The sequence below is a fragment of the Camelus dromedarius genome, chromosome 26, assembly GCF_036321535.1.
Source record: "Camelus dromedarius isolate mCamDro1 chromosome 26, mCamDro1.pat, whole genome shotgun sequence".
In the NCBI taxonomy this organism is placed as follows: Eukaryota; Metazoa; Chordata; class Mammalia; order Artiodactyla; family Camelidae; genus Camelus; species Camelus dromedarius.
This window is the reverse complement of record NC_087461.1, coordinates 19286446-19304811: the sequence shown is the minus strand read 5'-3', so window position 1 is coordinate 19304811 and position 18366 is coordinate 19286446. Positions and strand designations below refer to the sequence as shown.

The window sequence follows — 18366 nt, the reverse complement described above, 5'->3', positions numbered from 1 at the left end:
TCTTGGTGGTTCTGAGTTTGAGCACTGGCTTAGGCTGATGACCCCCAGGTGTATTGCTGCAAAGGTGTACTTGCTTGTGAATGATCTGCAGGGAATGACGCAGTGACTCCCAACAGCTTTTAACATTTGTTTTCATTCTCTTGAACCTCCTCAGTATCATAAACTTGGGAAACAGCTCTGTCATTTTAACGACTTTACAAAAGATATTTCTCCTAGAAGTTTAAAAAGATGTTTGTGTCAGAACAGAAAATAAGGGCGGAAATGATCTTGAAGCAAGGTAGAAATGAAGCAGGAGGGGCAGGGGCCCAGCGCACTGTGTGTTTGTGCGTGTTTGGAGGGTGGTGCTGGGCACAGGCGTGATGCGTCAAGCTGCACTGTGCTCCTTGTGGCCGTTCTGAAACCATGAGCAACACTAGGTGCCTAGCCTTCTGTAAGTTATCTTGGTCAAAGTTAATGAACTTCATTTTTTTTTTATAGGTTTAAATGTGATACTGGATGGTTAGTTCTCTTTCTAAGGTAAGTTTTTAATTTTTATTATTTTTTGAAACAACACTACTATGTTAAACTTATTCAGGTAGTTTGTCTAGAAAGTAAACTTTAGTTGCTGAAATTGTATGACTAACTAGTTATCCCCTGGGCTTTATCTGTCCCAGAGGATGCTGTCGGGAGGGGTGTGGGGCTTACTGCACGTGCAGTGTGAATAACATCACACGCGGTACCCGGGTGCTGGTAGGTGGATTCGGGACCCTGCATGCACATTTCTGGTGCGTCGCAGCATCCTGAGTTCCTTGGGTCTGCCTGAGGCTCCTGGAGTGTTAGGTTGAGTGTGTGGCATGGTGCTGCAAACGGAGTGACTTAAAACTGCAGAAACTCATTCTCTCACTGTTCTGGCACCAGACGTCCTCTGTGCTTCCCTCCAGGGCTCCAGGGGACAGTCCTGCCTTGCCCGCCCCATTCCGGCGCCTGCTGGTTGCTGGCAGGGCTCCAGCTCCTTGGCTTGTCGCTGCTTCACTGCCAGTTTCTGCCTCTGTCTTCAGTGGTCTTCCCAGTGTGTCTCCCCTCCTTGTCTCCAAATCCCCCTCTCCTTATAAAGACACCAGTCATTGGATTTCAGGCCCACTCTAATCAAGGGTGAACTACTCTCAAATTGATCCTATTTGCTAAGACCCTGTTTCTAAATAAGGTCATATTCACAAGTCCTGGTGTTAGCACTTAGACATACCTTTTTGGGGAACATAATTCATCCCTCAGTGGTTGGGGTGTGACTTGAATTGTAGCAAAATCAAGATGCTGGATCATTTTGAAGCTTGAATGCTGTGTTTTATGAGGTACTAAAGTGTTTGAAATTGGTATAGAAGAAAAACTGACCCCTAGATTTCTCAAGCCAATTTAGGGGTATTTCTAGTAGACTTTGTGTCTTACGTACAGTATGTGTACATACAGTATGTGTGTGTGCATTTTTAACATTTACAAGTAAAGAGACTGTTATTTGTTGGCATTTGTGGGATTCAGCTTAACAGGACTGTGGTCCTCCTGGGGTGGATATAAGAGGAAACAAAAGTAAACCAGCAGTTTCTTTGCTGTATCTGTGTGTGTATTTTGCCTAAAAATACCAGTGCTTTTTTAATCCATTTGTATTAGAACATGAAACCTATATTTGGATATCTTTCTTCTTTAAAAAAACTCATTAATGCACTTGATCATTTTAGAAAGTAAAGAACTACAAGGTCGTTGAATGAAATTCAGAGTCATTGAAATTCAGCTTTAACTTCAAAGACGGTTTTAGGAATGCAAACAGTGAACCTAGCTCCATGCCTGGCCCTTGGTGAGTGTGTCAGTTACTATTAGGGAGTCTTTCTAAGAATGTGAAGGAGGTTTGAGGTAGTCGTGAAAAGAAGGGAAGTTCTTCTCTCTTATTTTTGATAGTTGTGTGTCTGGCTGGTCAGCATGTTTACTGTTCCAGTCACTGGTTTGGTTTTGGTCATAAATGATTGAAAAATGTGGATTACAGTTAGGATGAGAGTGTGTTTAAAGCAGGACAGTACGTACAGTAGTAGACACATGTTTACTTTCTGGGTTTGAGGTTTGAAGGTAATGTTCTTTATTATATGGTGCTTGTGAATGACTATTAAAAATCCAAACTGTTAACTTTTTTCCTCCATTCTCTTCCTGCATTTAAATAAAAATAGCTGTATTAATCCCAGAAACCACGGAGCCATAATGTGGCAAAGCGTCCTTTTTGAGAGGTGAATGTTACTGGTGAAAATGGCTGACAGAGGAGGGAAGATTGTCCCAGGACAGGTGTACATTGAGGTGGAGTATGACTACGAATATGAGGCCAAGGACAGAAAGATTGTCATAAAGCAAGGGGAGCGGTACCTCTTGGTGAAGAAGACCAATGACGACTGGTGGCAGGTCAAGCCAGACGAGAACTCCAAAGCGTTCTACGTGCCCGCCCAGTACGTGAAGGAGGTCGGCCGCAAAGCTCTGATGCCGCCCGTGAAACAGGCAAGGGGGCTGCCAAATAATTCTGTGAAAGCCGTGCAGAGCCTCCACCTCCAGAGAGCGGCAGAAAATGTGAGCAAGCCGCCTGAGCTCTCAAGTTTCGGAAAGCCATCGTCATCTGTTCAAGGATCAGGTCTGCTTCGTGATGCCAATCAGAATTTTGGACCCAGTTACAGCCCAGGTCAGACTCTCAGCCTGGACCTGACCCATAATAACGGGAAGTTCACCAGTGACTCACATTCTCCGAAAGTTTCTGGCCAGAATAGGACGCGCTTCTTTGGTCACTTTCCCGGTCCCGAGTTCCTGGACGCAGAGAAAGCGAGCTTCTCCCAGGAGCAGTCCTGGGACTCGACCGGAGAAGGCTCAGAAAGGCTACGCCAGGACTCCGAGTCCGGCGACGAGCTCAGCAGCAGCTCCACGGAGCAGATCAGGGTAAGATCGAAAGTGGACGAGGAGACACTTGGGCCACCTTCAGAAAAGCTGAATTATAGATTGTAATTAAAATATTTGTCAGACTTAAGAACTGGTTGTTCTGCCTTATGTTTTCAGAATACATGGGTTTTATCCAAAGTTAAAGAGAGAGAATATATGAAAAACCTTGTAGGATTGATGGAGGCTCCCTTTAAGGTTTTCTTAAGTCTTGTTCCTTGGCAGGACTAGAGCCACTTGAAGTGTGGACAAGTTTCTTTTTTTTTTTTCTTTCTATTGATTATGCATAAAGTACAAAGGATTTGTGTAGTGTACCCAATGATGATACTTCTTTTACTAGAAAAAGTTTGTTTTCCAGCTGCACTCACTTTGACTTGTTTCCACTAAGTCTTCAGGTAATAATGGTTATATGAGGAAAGATGTCACAGGAATGTTAATGACTAACTCTTGTTCTTTGAAACTTTTTCATGAACTTTGCATGTTAAATATATATATTTATATATATATATAAAGAGAGCTCACCAACCTTTAGTTCTTTTCATGCACTTTTGTGTTTTAAGTGTCTTGCATTGAACATTAGCCTGAATAAAATTTTGTATCTGTAGTTTGATTCTTTTTCCCCCTTCTTACCTAACTTTATTTTGGGATTCGTTTGTGCCAGTTTTTCAAGTAAAGTGACAAAAGCACACTAATGAAATTGAAACTTGAGTGTATTAGAAAAGTTTCATTTTAGGTGAATTTGTAAGTTGATAAACTTTTGGCCTAAAGCTATGTTGTAAGATTGAGTCATCAATTTAAATGAGTCAGTAGGTGTGAAGCTGCCCTTACTTGTGGTCGGCTTGTAATGGAACTAGTTTGTTCTTTTCCTTTCGCGAGTTTCAGTTTTTCTTGAGACGTTTTGAACGAATATAGGAAAAGGGGAAGGTTCTCTAGAAAAACTTCTGATGCTTGAGATGAAGGCAGTTAGGTGAAGAGCACTGTCTGTTAGTCATCTCTTGTCTTAGTCTTTAGTCTTTGCGATACTTTGACGAAGAACATATAGTGTGTCTGGAATTTTTCTGTTGGTGGCTCCCTGTTGGACTTACTGGACTTGGGAGACGTGTGTTTCCTTTGCTGTCTGGCCCTCACTGCTGTTCCGCACTTGAAGTTCCTTCCGTGTTCCGTGTGGGGACACCGGCAGCCTGTGTCCTCTTCGTCGTGGTCATCTTCAGTTCACACTGGGACACTCGTGGCTCCTAACCTCTCCTGGGCTGCTGGGAAATCTTGTTAGATTTCTCTCGCCAGACCTCGTCATGATTATTGGTTTCAGACCTTTTCTGTGTCCTTCAGTTCTCCCCTTCTGTTTCATGCTGAAGTAAAAGCCACGGGAGGGAGTCTGCATCTGCTTTGGGGAGGATGTCCTGCCTGGCAGTTCATCATGCAGGCTTTAGATTTGAATCTGGCTCCAAATCACACCAGTTGTCAGGTAATTGGGGCAAATGACTTGACTTTGGTGTGTCTCAGTTTCGTCCTCCTAACGTGGGGGTCAGAGTTGCTGAGGATGCAGTGGGCTGTTGTGTATCTCATATGCTTACCTGGCTGGGTACCTGCTGCTGCTGAATAAATGACTCCCAGTTCTGGTGGCTTAACACAGCAGACAGACATCCATTACATCACAGTTTCTGCGGGTCAGTCATTAAGAAGCAGCTTGGTTAGAGGTTTTAAAGGCTTCAGGTCTCTCATTATGTTGCCATCTTATGAAGGCTTGGCCAGGGCCAGGCGGCTGCCTCTTGGTGGCTCGCTCACGTGGTGTGGTTGGCCTCTTTTCAGATACTTGAATGTCGTGAGCAGCTTTCCCCCGAAAGGAGCCGTCCTGAGAGGACAGGGTGGGAGCTGGCAGTGGCACACTGTCACACCTTCCTGATGGTGCAGTTCAGCCCTTCTCTGTGTCGGGGGAGCCAGCACAGGTGTGGGTATCAGGATAGGGGCCGTGGGGGCCACCGTGGGGGCTGGCTGTCACAGAGCACATCAGTACCGTTCAGATGTCGTGTTGCTGGCATGTCTGCTACTGTCATTTCCACCATCAGACCTAGGAATGGAGCAGGCATCCTCCCTGGTTCCGGCAGTGCGGGGCTGCCTCTCCTACGGGGACAGGCTCTTCATGTTTGCTTTGCCCTCCTTTCCACAGACCTTTGCTAAAGATTGTGTAGTGTTGCGCTCATGGCTTTAGACTCGGTATTTACCAGGTGTTTTCCTTCAGCATGTGAATTTGCTCGTGTTTTCCTGTGTTAGTAAAGCTCTTCCACAGCACCGTCCCCTCCGAGTGCCGCCTCACCACTCCCTACTGGCGGCTTTGGAAGGAGCTGCACATACGTGCTCACTTCCCACTCCTTCCCTAGCCTGTCATAGTGGGACCTCCGCGCTCCCCTAAACAGCTTCTGCTGCAGGGTACCTTTCATTGTGGATAAATTTCCAGACAATTAAAAATATTTTTATACGTTACCATTATTACAGTGAGCAAGATTAATAATCAAATGTCAATTTAAAATAATTTTTCATTGAGGCATAGCATATATTCATATGTGTAAATTGTACTAATCTTAAGCGTATGGCTTAGTGCTTACGTACAGCTGTGAGCCCCTTCCCAGTCAGCACTCACACCCTCCCCCCTTGTCTCTGCTGGGAGATTTTCATTTTTCTGACGTATTATCATTCATCAGTCTTCTCTTTTTTAAGTCAAAAAAAGGAATAAAAATTTAATTTAACGGAAAAAACCCAGAATTGTGTGAAAAAACAATGGAGCAAATCAGCCCCTGAAAAAAGAGTTCTGCATCTTGGTGATCACATTTACTGAAAAGGTTATAGAAACAGTAAAATGCCATTGAGCGGAAGGATTTGTGAGTTGTCTGCAAATCAACTTATTTCAGTAGTGGAAGAAGTCTTGGTCATTTCTTAATATCAAAATGTATGCAGGTTTCTCTTTTGAGTGTCTTTTGCATCTGAAGAGTCAGTCATACAAAGTCTCCTATTTTCCTCACAGGGTAAATCCTTTGTTTCAGCCAACTCTTAACGGCAGGCCAGCTAGCACACCACCATCTCCCCGGACAAAGAGCATTGAAATAATCCGTTTTGTTGATTGATGTATCTCTTTGTACGTTTCTTCATCAGTTTCTGTAGTTGTTAACAGTTCCTTCCACATCTCCCAGCGTCATGTTTAGATGTAGGTCATACCCTGCAGCCTGCCTCAAAGCGTTGCGTCACTTCCCATTGTCACATGGATCTGCTCATCCAGGCTGAACCTGATGAGGACCAGGGGCTCTTCTGCGGTGTTGATGGTTTGTTGCTGGTCCGCGTCGTCTGCCACGTTTCAAACTCTGTGATCAGTCTTCTTTAATTAAACGTTTTGAGATAATTGTAGTTTCATAAGCAGTTGTAAGAAATCATGTGGAGACCAAAAAACCCCCAAAAAACAACAACAAAAGAAATCATGTAGAGAGAGCCCCCGTGCCCCTGTCAGGTGACCTCTAGTGCTGACGTCTTGCAGAGCTACTGTGGTGTCCCAGTCAGCACGTGGGCATCATACAGTCGAGATGCTGAGAATTTCTGTCAACACAAGGGTCCTTCGTGTGGCCTGTTTGTAGCCACCCCCCCAACCCCATCCCTCCTTAGCCCCGGCCACCACTAATCTGTTCTCCACTTTTATAATTTTGTTGTTTCAAGAATGTCATATAAGTGGTCTCATAGGCTCTTGAACCTTTTGGGATTGGCTGTTTTCATTCGGCACAGTTCTCCAGAGACTGATCCAGGCCCCCTTTGTCGCTGACTCGTGTTCTGTGGTTTGGATGGGCTGTGCTAGTGCAGAACATCTGGGTTTCCAGGGGCTGTTGCATTTAAACATTTCTGCCCAGGATTTTGTGTGAACACACCTTTTTATTTCTCTGGCCTAAATGCCCACGAGTATAATTGCTAATTATATGATATGGTAGTTGCATGTTTAATTTTTCAAGAAACTGCCAACCCGTTTTTCCAGACTAGCTGTTCATTTACATTTATACCAGCAGCGCTTGTGATCCAGGGTCTCTGCGTGCTCACCAGCATCTGGTATCGTCACTGTTTTTATTTTAGCCATTCTGATAGGTGTGTAATAGTATCTCCTGATTTTAATTTGCATTTCCCTGATAGCTAGTGATGTTGAACATCTTTCACGTGCTCATTTGCCATCAGTAGATCCTTTTCATTGAAATGTCTCTTGACGACTTCGGCCCATTCTCTGATTGGTCACTTTGCTTTTGTACTGTTGAGTTTGGAGAGCTCTTTAGTCGGCAGAGAGGCAGAGGGGCACCGCACACAGAGAAGGCAGCCACGTGAAGCTGGAGTGAAGGGAGATGTGAGGGTGGTGGCACTGATGTCAGGAAGGATGCGGCTGCAGGCAGAGGACTCTCTCGAGCCGCTGGAGGGAGCGCAGCCCTGCCAGCACCTTGATTTCAGTCCTGGGGTGCTGTGTCTGGACCTCTGGCTTCCAGAGCTGTGAGGGTATACGGGTTTGTTGCTTTAAGCCTCTGTTGGCACTAAGTTGTTACCGCAGCCACAGGGAACTAACACAGCTCCTCTAGTTCCTTTCCTTCTTCTTATACATTTTAGAGGAATTGAAGTTTTAAATTGCCTCATGATTTAAATCGTATCTGTGAAACATTTTACTGGAATTTTGGTAGGAATTGCATTAACCTGTGTGTCATTTCAGAGGAAATGGACATCTTACTATGTTGAGTCTTCCAGTCCACGTATATTGTACATTTCCCCATTTGTTTAGATCTTTTTTAATTTTTTTCAACAGCATTTTGTAGTTTTTAGTGTTAAGTCCTGTACAGTTTTGCTAGATTTACACCTAAGTAGTGTTGAAGATCAGTTGACCATAGACATGTGAGTTTATTTCTGGATCCTCAGTCTGTTCCATTGGTCTGTCCCTCTGTCCTTCAGCCTGCACTTGGTTACTGTTACATTGTAGTAAGTTTTGAAATCGGAATGTGTTACTCCTGCTTCATTGTACTTTTTCAAGAGTGTTTGGTCTATTCTGGCTCCTTTGCAGTTCCATGTGAAGTTTTTAATCAGCTCATCAATTTCTGCAAAGAAACCAGCTGGGATTCTAATAGGGATTGTCTTAAGTCTGTGGATTGATGTGGGGAGTGATGCCGTGGTAACAGTATTAGCATTTCCTGCAGAGCCGGTCTGATGGTGCTGAATTCCCTGTTTTGTTTGTTCAAGAAAGTACTTATTTCTGCTTCATGTTGATGTGTAATTTCTTTAGCTGTGTAGAGTTCTTGTTGGTGGTTTTTTTTTCTTTCAACACTTTAAATATTTTACCCACTCTCTTTTTGTTTACATGGTTTCTGGTGGGACGTATGCTATGTGTGTCTGTTTTTTTCATTGTTGTATTGTTGTTTACATTTTGGTATTCGTGGATCTCTGGTATTTGTCCTGCTTTCAGACTGGGAAATTTATGTTGACATCTTTAAGCTCATTGATTCTTTTTCCAGCCATGTCCAGTCTGCTGATCATTACATCAAAGGCATTTTCTCTTTCTGTTAAACAGTGTTTTAACTGGTGGCATTTCTTTTTGATTCTCTTGTTAGATTTTGCCATCTCTCTGCTGGCATTGCTCATTTGTTGTTGTGTGTTGTCTTTTCCCCTTATAGTCCTTAAGATACCACTAGAAGTTATTTAAATTCCCTGTCTGATAATGCCAGTATCTGTGCCGTGTCTGAGTTTGACTCAAATGCTCACGTTATCTCTTTACGTGATTCCTTCTTCCCTTTAGCCATGCCTTGTAATTTCTGGTGAGAGTTAGACAAGTTTTATTGGTTGATAGGGATGGAAGTAAACAGGCCTCTCATGTGCAGTGTTCCGTTAATCTGGCTAGAAATTGGACTGTGTTTAGTGTCTGCTGTAGTTGTGGGTACCAGAGGCTTTAAATTCCTCAAGGATCTGTGTCTGAAGAATTTCCTCATTAGTGTCTGGCTCCGCAGTCAGTCTCCCTGCTACTTCCTGGCTGGGAGGGGTCGAAGTGCCTCTCTGCTTGGCCCTGACAGCCTGCACTGATGTCCGGGGTCAGAGGATGACCCATTGCCCTGGCAGTGGTGAGTCTGACTCCACTCAGCCTCTTCTGTGTGTGTGGGCTCTTGTTCCCGACCGCAGTGGTCACCCTGCTTCCTTCCCCTGCTTCCTCTGATTCCACCCTGGCAGGGGTTGGGTGCTGTGTTGCAGCCCTGCTGGCCCCTGCTGGTGGCCTGCGGGTGGGGCTGTGGGTGTGTTCTGTGGTGTTTGGCTGCAGTAGAGCGGTAATGTCTGACCGTTTCAGTCTTGCTAGTCTTCTCCTTTTCTGGCCCTTCTGCTGGCTTTCGGGCAGGGATTTGTTGGGGTTTTTTGGTCTGTGCCTGTTGGTGTTTCTGGGTTGCTGACTTCCTTCTTTAAATCTGGGATGTATGAAGCCAAAAGTAAACCCAGGGCAGAAAAACAAAACAAAACAAAAACTAAAAAAAAAAAAAAAATCAAAACAAACAAAAAGCAAACACAGAAACTCACCAGCATGTTGCTCATTGGGTCCTGAGGTCACAGTTGGTTTCCCTTCTCTCTGCCTTTCAGAGCTGTCTTCTGTTTATTTCATGTATTATGTCCAGTGTTTTTGTTTATACCTAGTGTGAGGAATAAGATAAAGTACGTTTACTCCCTTTTCCCAGAGTTGGATGTGATTGGTAAGTTTTTAATGGTAGTTTTTAGGTATTCATTGTCTTGACCTCTTAACGGTCTCGTCAGCTCTACTTCTAGGGGTGGGGGGTGTCCTCTCATCAGAAGCTTCCATTGCGCCCTGTGCTGTTCCTTTGTTGTCCTCATCACATTCATGATGGTTTTCTTTCTTCTCACTTGTCAGTCTGCGCTCTCCAGGCCAAGTTGTTAACCATATCTTGTTTATTTCTGTGTGTCAGATGCCTAGTATATAGGACCCTGGTACATCGTAGATATGCCCAGTGCTTCTGTAACGACCACCAGTGTTTAGCCACAGATACATGGGAGGGAAGGGGAAACCTAGATTAATGTCCCATCAAAGATATGTGTTTCTGTTTAAATACAGTCATCTGGAAGTGCTGTGACCTTGACACAGCATAGGCTTTATGAATAAAGTTACCAGAGAGATGGAGTTGGGGGTAAAAAGTTGTAATGCAATAGAGAGATTCCAAAATTTGAGTCAAAAACCATAAAATTCAATTTGCACCCCCCACCTTCCCCAGTAAAATGGACACATCATATGCAGTATCTTCCTCAGGGCAAATTTTTAGGTCTTTTCAAAGGTCATACTAATAGTTGATTTGAAGATGAAACTTTGAAAATCCGTGTTGGTTTGGAGCTCCAAACCTTAGAACAGCCTTCAAAACTGTACACTTTGCTCCTGATAACCCTGTTTTTCTCTAATGATCTCATGAATATTCCTTTAATATATGTGTCTTACCAGCCTTGGGTATCAAGTTTCCCATTGTTAGAAAGTATGGTCTAAAACCCGGGAGTTGAAATGGTAGACCTTTGTCTCTGAGGCTGACAAGGTGCGAGGAGAAGAGATGGCTTTGAGAAGAAGGCCAAAGTTCTGTAAGGCTCAGAGTCATTTTATTAAATACAGTGTGAATATTTATGATGACTATAAATCTAGAAATGTTTAAATTATGTTCTCTACTAGCCTTCTATGTTGGCAGATGTGTTTATAGAAAGAATTTCTTCATTGACAATGCTGGACTAATGTGTTTCTGGCATTTGACATCTGATCTGAAATTAATCTGGAAAATTTTTTATATGGAACAATTCATCAACATTTTGAGGTGTTATATTGGGTTATACTGGGTTCACAAAATCAATTCTCTAATTGTAGTTTTAAGCTTTGTTTCTGATTGAAAGGTATTTAAATATTTCCTTTTAGTCTTTGTTCCCAAATTATGTGGACTGTTAATACAAGATGTTTATTGTATTTAAAAATACAGATTTAAAAAAATTAAGTACCGATTTTAATTATACATGCATATATTTATCTGTAGTTTTATAAAGTAAGAATCATACTGTGTGTGCAATTCACACAGTATGATTCTGAATATTTAAAAGAATAATCTATTATACAAGCAGTATTTATTATACAAAGGAGAATGGCAAGAGACATAATTTTTCAGGCTAATTGGATTTTCTGGTTAATTCAGGATTAGGTATAAAAGGTTTGTGTTTGTTAGAGATTTGTTAGAGATTTTCCCAAGTCTGTTTCCACAAAGATGGTGCCGAATCTAAAAGCAGATATGATTTAGCTTTGTGCAGCAACAGCTAACAACGTCCCCTCTCATCCAAATCCACGCTCGCTGTTGATGGATCTTTTTGTTAAGTAGCCCCCACGCCCCACCCCACCCCGCCGTGCTGCTGGAACCAGTGGGGCCATTACTGAGCTTCCTTAAATTCTCTGAAGCTCTGCTTTGTCACCTGCTCAGACTCACCACAAACTTCCTATTTGGTTCCTTTATTGCTAGAGCAGTTCCAAAATTAGGACTCTTGGGAGATTTGGGGGCTGATGATTTCTGCTGTATAATGGCTTGAATGTGTTTTGGTGAATTTCTCTGTAAAGCTAATCCTCAGTATTTGTAACATAAAATTTTCTTCAGTAAAATGTGGGTCAAGTTTGGCATCTTAGGAAGCAGTAGCAGTTTCTCTCTCTCTTTTTTTTTTTTTTTCGCTTAGGGCAGTGCGGTGTCTGAACTTGAGTCAGGACCAGTGTGTCTTTGAGATTTGAAATCTGCTGCTGCTTAGTTGTAGGTACATGGGCCAGTCCCTTAATCTCTGAGCCGTGATTTTCTCACCTCTAAAAATAGAACTAAGAATTGTTGTTATAGTTAAATGAAATCCTCTGTGTGAAATTGCTGTGTGTACCTGGCGCCAGAGAGCCCCCTCACATGGTCTCAGCTCTCTCCCGTCTTGCTGACGTAGGTATGGCCAGTCCTGGAGACTAGAGTGACCAGATTTTGCTCTCATTTCAAGGTGTCCTTCAAGCCCAGATTCTTAAAGTGAAAGTTTTGGGCAAAGTAATTATAAAGTGAAAACTGATAAATCTTCTTTAAGGAAATTTAGGCATAAATGTCTAATTAGATGGAAATTTGGGAGAGGAGCTAGGTAAGCTTGGAGTTACATTTGGGTCAAACGTGAAGGCAAAATTAACTGAGATTTCTCGGATGACAGCTCTTACTTCCTTTGACCATGCCTTCTCCCAGGAAAAGAACTCCTGGTTCTAACTGCCGGGGGTCTTTTCTCAGAAACTGCTGATAATAGAAAGGAAATGCTTCATTACCTATCCCTAGCTTCCTTCTGGAACATAGGGCCTGCTTTACTTTAGCATCGATCTGTTTATCAGGCCCTTTCCTCTTTGTCTGGTTGTGACCTGTCTGAGGATCTAGTGAAAGCCGTAAACCGTCTTTCCAAAAAGTGCCTGCGTGTGTATTCGTGCGGACGGTGCCCTTGGGCCACAGACTGCGGAAGGCTCCTTCCCTTTCACCTCTTTTCCTGACCCTTTTCTCACCTTTTCCTTTTCTAAGGCAAGTTAGTCTCTTTTTTACCTTTCTTCTAAATTCACCTGCCCTTCTCCCTCATTACTCCTAGATGAATTTGGCTTTATTTACCTTTGCTGCTTTGATTCCTATGTATTAGTCAGAACTTAGTTGTAAATGGTAGGAACCCAACTGTGACTAGTTTAGGCCAAAGGGAATTCATTGGCTCGTGTAACCAAACTGCAGGAAGGGTTTATTCACCTGGGCATTGGGGTGATTGGAACTAGGGTCTTCTTCCTGTCTGGATTCCTTTTATCCTCTCTGTCTGTCATGTCTGATTCTCTCTCCTGGATTCTGTCATTCTTCCAGACAGAATTCTTCCACCTGGCTGTGGGCAAGTTGCTGACAAGTGCTAGGGTCACATCCTTAGTTTTTCTATTAGTGTATCTCTTTTTCTTCCCTAGTTATTATGCAGAAAATCTTGGAGAAGGAATTGCCTTGGCTTCAGATATGCTTGTATTTATGGCCAGGGCCATGGTTGGACCATACCCAAACTTTATGGTTGGAATCTGAGGAGAAACAGTTCCTCAAAAGATATGCTGCTCCCAGAATAAGGGAGAGGTGCCAGGCAGACAGATAATAGCTGTCTGACATACCCTTTTCTTCTGAGACAGAGTCTCTGGGTGGTCACAAATCACACCCACTCTGTGCCAGGTCAGTCCTTGACACCAACTGCCCTGAAAGACGGGGAGGGCTGGCCGGGATGGAGTTCCCAGACTGATGCTAATTCAGTGTAGGAAGTTCTGAAGATTAGACTTCAAGTAGAAAGGAGTTCTGCGTGTTATAAAATAGGAATAGCAAAACAAAATTTCCTTTGGCATTTCCTACTCTCTTCAGATTGCAGTCTTTAAAGCCAAGGATTGTATCCTGTCTATTTCTTCCAGCAAACTTTTGACAACAAATAATGTAGTGAATAATCTGTATAGTAAAGGCAATACTGATTAGGAAAAAAAAACTTTATATGATACGTCTACAGTTGATGTGAACTTTTGATGGTTAGTTTTATGTGTCAACTTGGTTTGACCATGGTGCCCAGATATTTGGCCAGACATTATTCTGGATGCTTCTGTGAGGGTGTTTTTTGGATGAGATTAACATGTAAATTGAATAAAGCAGATTACCCTCCCTTATGTGGTGGGCCTCGTCCGATCAGTGGAAGGCCTTGCTGGGACAGAGACTAGAATCTCCCCTCAGTAAGAAGGAATTCTGCCAGCAGACTGCTGTTTTTCTCTTGGTCTCCAGCCAGCTAGTCTGCCCTGCAGATTTTGGACTGGCCAAGCCTTCACAATTGCATGAGTCAGTTCCTTGAAATAAATCTCTTTATTTACACATCTTATATCTGTTTCCCTGGAGAACCCAGAACACAGGTTATAGCTACTGACTGCTCCAGGCTTTTATCATCACAATTAGAGCCAAAAGAAAGGCCAGGAAGTTCCCATGTAAAAGCCTTTGCAGGGACAGCTCATCCTAGCTGAATGAAGTCTGCTGCTCGTCTCCAGCAGGTAGATTGAGCACTCTGCTTCGTCAGAACTGCGCTTACTGCCAGTCCCTTCATAAAGAAGGTGTGAGGTGTGCAGGGGAGCGTGATTGGCAGTCCCATCAGAATCGCATCATTTAGAGGATGGTAACCAGAGAAAGGCACAGTAGTGGTGCTGGCACCTGGAAAGGGGCATGGGAGGCAGTCAGAACTGGTGCTGATGTGGCACGAGTATCTGCTGTGCATTGGGCTGTACCTGTCCTTTGGAATATGGAATGGATGTGTGCCTCGTGTTGTAGAGTTCTTGGATACTGTGTAAAGTCAATTGGATATAAAATTCTTCATGTCTGTAGACCAATTCTGATAGACTTTAATGCCTGAGTTTTCCAGTCCGTGATTTTAAGCTCTTAGACATTATGTTTAAAGATTAAAGTCACAGTGTCAGTTGACTTGCGATACTGGGCATTTTTCTGTCTCTTTCGATATATATATATGTATGTATGTTGTACACACGTATAATTTTAGTCTGATTGTAGTAGAGTAACAGAAAAAGATGGTTGAAAGATGACACAATTTTAATAGAGTCATTAAAAAATGTGTATATTTAAAATGTTCTGTGTTTTCACCCTGTTTTCTTTGTAGGAAAGAATTTGCTAATCTAGGTGACATATCAACAAAAACAACAGATGTGGAGACATTTTTGCATTTTTCTTGAGAAAAATCTCATCTGTATGCATAGAATATCTTTAGCAATTGCTTCAGTAAATGCCAGACAAATGGTTTAAACTCAGAATGACGACTCAAACAGTTTTATCACAACAGTTATTTTGAAGTGTGTTGTGGTTACACTTGAGCTCAAATTTCTGGAAAATCATGAATGTAACTTGGTACATCAAAGGAAGAGGAGCAGGAATAGGCTTCTCAGCCAGAGAAATTTATTTCTTGCAGCCTTCCTACAGGATGCTTGACTTCTGAAGCCCTCTTTTTGAAACCTGTGGTTGAATACTACTTGTCTGTTTTTCTGTCTTACAGAGTGGAATTCAGTAACTTGTAAGTAGTTGGAAAGTAGGCAGGTGACTACTTGGTTTTAAATGAGAAATAGAAAAATAAAAACTAGAGAGGATTCATGAGAATAACCAATATTACAGTGAGAGGATGGTGGAAGGAACCCACCACTGCCTGTTGAGCATCTGTACTGTGTCAAGCCCTGGGATAGGTGCTTCCACATGTGGTTGCTTTACAGCTGCTTTGTAAGGTGGGCAGGGATAACTTTCTTGTGTTGTTTGTTTTATTAGGGGGAGGAATTGATTTCCGCTTGGTGGAGGTACTGGGGTTTGAACCCCTGACCTCTTGGGTGCTGAGCATGCTCTCTACCACTTGAGCTATACCCTTCCCCTGGGTAACTTTCTTTTTACATTGAAGAAGCAATTGCATGTTCTCAGTGTGTGATGAAGTCAAGGCAGTATATCTACCTTAAGATACTTAAAAATAATTATATCAGAATTTTGACCTTGTTTGATTGAGGTGTAAGTTTAACCAGTCACTTTTTAAAAATTGGAGCACCAATTCTGCTTGAAAGAATGACGGACAGACTGGTTATTCACAGCAGGGCATTTGTTAGACATTTTCTCAGAAATGAACAAAGTAAGCCCATCACTTTAAAAAAAATAATTGTTTTTTGTTGCAAATGATAAAATTCAAGCTTTCAAGTGAAAATTAGAATCTTGAAGACTTGTATCTGCCATGATAGCTTATAGCTTCAGTCTCAAGATTTTTCTTGATGAAAGCAGTGGTGATATTAAAGATTTTGTGTTTGTTTTGATACTGTAAAATGAAATGTTTCAACATGTGGAAAATAAGCATACTCAGTGAATTAATGTTTTTCAAATGAGCAATGCATGGTGTATACAAGAGTCATTCAAAGGCAGGATAGACCAATGGATTTTAATGTGACAAAGTGCAAAATAGTTAATTAATGTGACTTTAGATTCCACATTGTAACTAATCTTGAAGAAACTACTACTCGTTGAGTTTTGGAGGAATGTCAGAGAATGTCCACAATTATCTGAAAAGCCTACTAAAATAAAATACAAATAAAATAGAAAGCCTTACTCATCTATATATCTGAATAAGGTCATTTTTTCGTTATGTATTTCAACCAAAACAACATATTGCAACAGATTTAATGTAGAAGCAGTTATGAGAATCCAGATAATGAAGAGATTTGTAAATATAATACAGTGCCATTTTCCTCACTAATGTTTTTTGAGAGACTATCATTTTTTTTCTAAATATATATTTATGTTGCTATGTAAGATTTATTATTTTTAAATGAATTTAGCAAACAATGTAAAAGTTTCCTAGTTTTAATTTCTAATACTAAATATCAGTATATATCACGTACATGAGCAAAAGTTCTTTGGTATTCCAAGTAATTTTTAAGTGTGTAAAGGGGCTCTGAGATAAAAACAATTTGAGAATTTGGTGAAATAATCTGCATTTGGCTAAGAGAAAGTGGTGTTTGAGGCCTTGCAAAATTTTTCTCCTTAGAATCCGATGCCTTTATGTCTAGGTACAGGATGGATGTTAGTGGTTTAGGGTTTGATGATGATAAAATTTTTTGATAATATGTTTTAAAATTTGGCTAAATGCATTTTGTCTAAACTCTTTTTCAGTTAGAGAGATGAATTCTTTGTTAAAATCTATTACCATTTAGTTTGGTAAGCATATTGTCAGTGGTCTTTAAACAATACAGTGAATTAAATTGAATCTTTTTGTTGTAAACATACGCAATTTTAAGAACTATAGTAATATTAAAATGTTGAAAATTTCTTGCTTTAGAAATAGTTCATACTTATATAAAAATTATTATAAAGTCACATCCCCACAAGGAGGGCACAGTGTGAAAACAGTTTCAAGATCTGAAAACCTTGATTCTGCAGAAACAGAAATGACAAGAAGTGAAAGACTTGTGTCTCCAGTAAGGATGGAAAAGAGGAAGGAAGGATTTCCTGTATTCAGACCATTTAAAATAGTTAGAAAATGCAAAGCTGAAGTTAGAAAATGCAAAGCTTGCCGAAGGTGCGAGGGGCGCGCTGCCCCTCTGTATCTGTCTTCCCTGGGGTCTTCCCTGGGCTCGGTCCGCAGTGGGAGTGTCCCCTCAGTTAGCGCTGGCGCTGTTCTCAGTACTTCCCTGGAAGATGAATCAGCGCCATTCTCTTCTCTGTTTAGCTTGTCGAACTAAAATTTGAAGCAAGTTCAGGCAAGGAGATAGTTGATATAAATCTTAGGGAATAAATAAATACGTACTTCTTAATGCAGTGAAGCATCAATCAGTTTTTCTGGGGGGCAGACATTTCTGCCTAATTGAGTATCCAATGTCTGTGTTGAATTCACCGCCCATTAAAGGCTTTCCTTGTGCTGGAGCTGATGCCAAGTCTAGTCTGGTCTCTGCCCCTGAGGAGCTCACAGTTCTGTGCCTTTTAGTCCAGTCTCCAGCGATAGCAGAAGTAGCATGTGAAGGATTGTTGAATCTTTAAGGAGTCAGACTTCCGTAGTTGTCATCATTATGAATTTTACTTGTCTTTGTATTAGTGTATTTGTTCGTTTGTAGTTTCTCCGAGGCATAGTCAGTGTTACCTTTGGAGGAAAAAAAAATTGTGCTATCAAGTGTCATCTGTCTAATTCTGCTAAAGTGAAAATGTGGAAAAATCCCAGGTAACAGTTTTGGTTAGATAGGTTCTGACTATAATTTTTTTTTTTTTTGTAGATGCTCACTTTTCTCTTTGTCATATTAAAAATACATCTAAACCGAAAGATTTGTTTCTCCTACTCTGTGAGCTCTTTATTTCTGTGTTGTTTATTGTGACATTAATTTAAAATCCTATAGATGTGGACTTAATCTTATTTTGGTGACTCTGAATTTTACTTACCATTCTTGGCCTCTTAATTAGAACCCCAGGCATCTGGCCTTGTCTATGGAGTAGCTTCTCCACAGATGAAGACCATAGTGATGTTACTTGAGTACCTTAGCACATAATTCAGCTGTAGGTTCTCAGTGGAAGTTGTTCTGTCTCCTTGAGAAACTCATTGAGTGGGAGGGTGTCCCATCCGTCGCTTTGGGAGAGTAGACAGGTATACTGCTGTAGTCAGAAATGTATTTGAAGCTCATTTTAAAAAGAACTTGGTTGGGTGTGTCTTGGCAGTTATTTTGTAATTTCCAAGTAATTTTTTTTTATTACTTCGAAATTGTGAAGAACCATGAAAATTAATCTTGAGAATTTCTTCCTTGCTTAAAATTACCTAGTGCCCCCTACTTACAGGCACTCAGTGATTTGCAGTGTTGAATCAAGTAACCAG

General features: G+C 41.6%; 1 protein-coding gene and 1 pseudogene across 6 annotated transcripts in view; one reads left to right on the top strand and one right to left on the bottom strand.

Moving 5' to 3' along the window:
* Window positions 1-18366, top strand: part of ARHGAP12 (Rho GTPase activating protein 12) — a 106640-nt gene that overhangs the window by 16691 nt on the left and 71583 nt on the right. For 4 of the 6 annotated variants that reach the window (XM_031444883.2, XM_031444882.2, XM_031444881.2 and 1 more), the window contains exons 2-4: window positions 478-516; window positions 1710-1825; window positions 2190-2937. In XM_031444883.2, coding sequence (XP_031300743.2) covers window positions 2251-2937 — 687 coding nt within the window. In that variant the 5' untranslated portion in view covers window positions 478-516; window positions 1710-1825; window positions 2190-2250. The remainder of the gene's footprint in view (window positions 1-477; window positions 517-1709; window positions 1826-2189; window positions 2938-18366) is intronic. The other 2 variants (XM_031444880.2, XM_064479490.1) reach the window with 1 other exon arrangement.
* On the bottom strand, window positions 5969-6280 carry LOC105086867 (U6 snRNA-associated Sm-like protein LSm3; annotated as a pseudogene).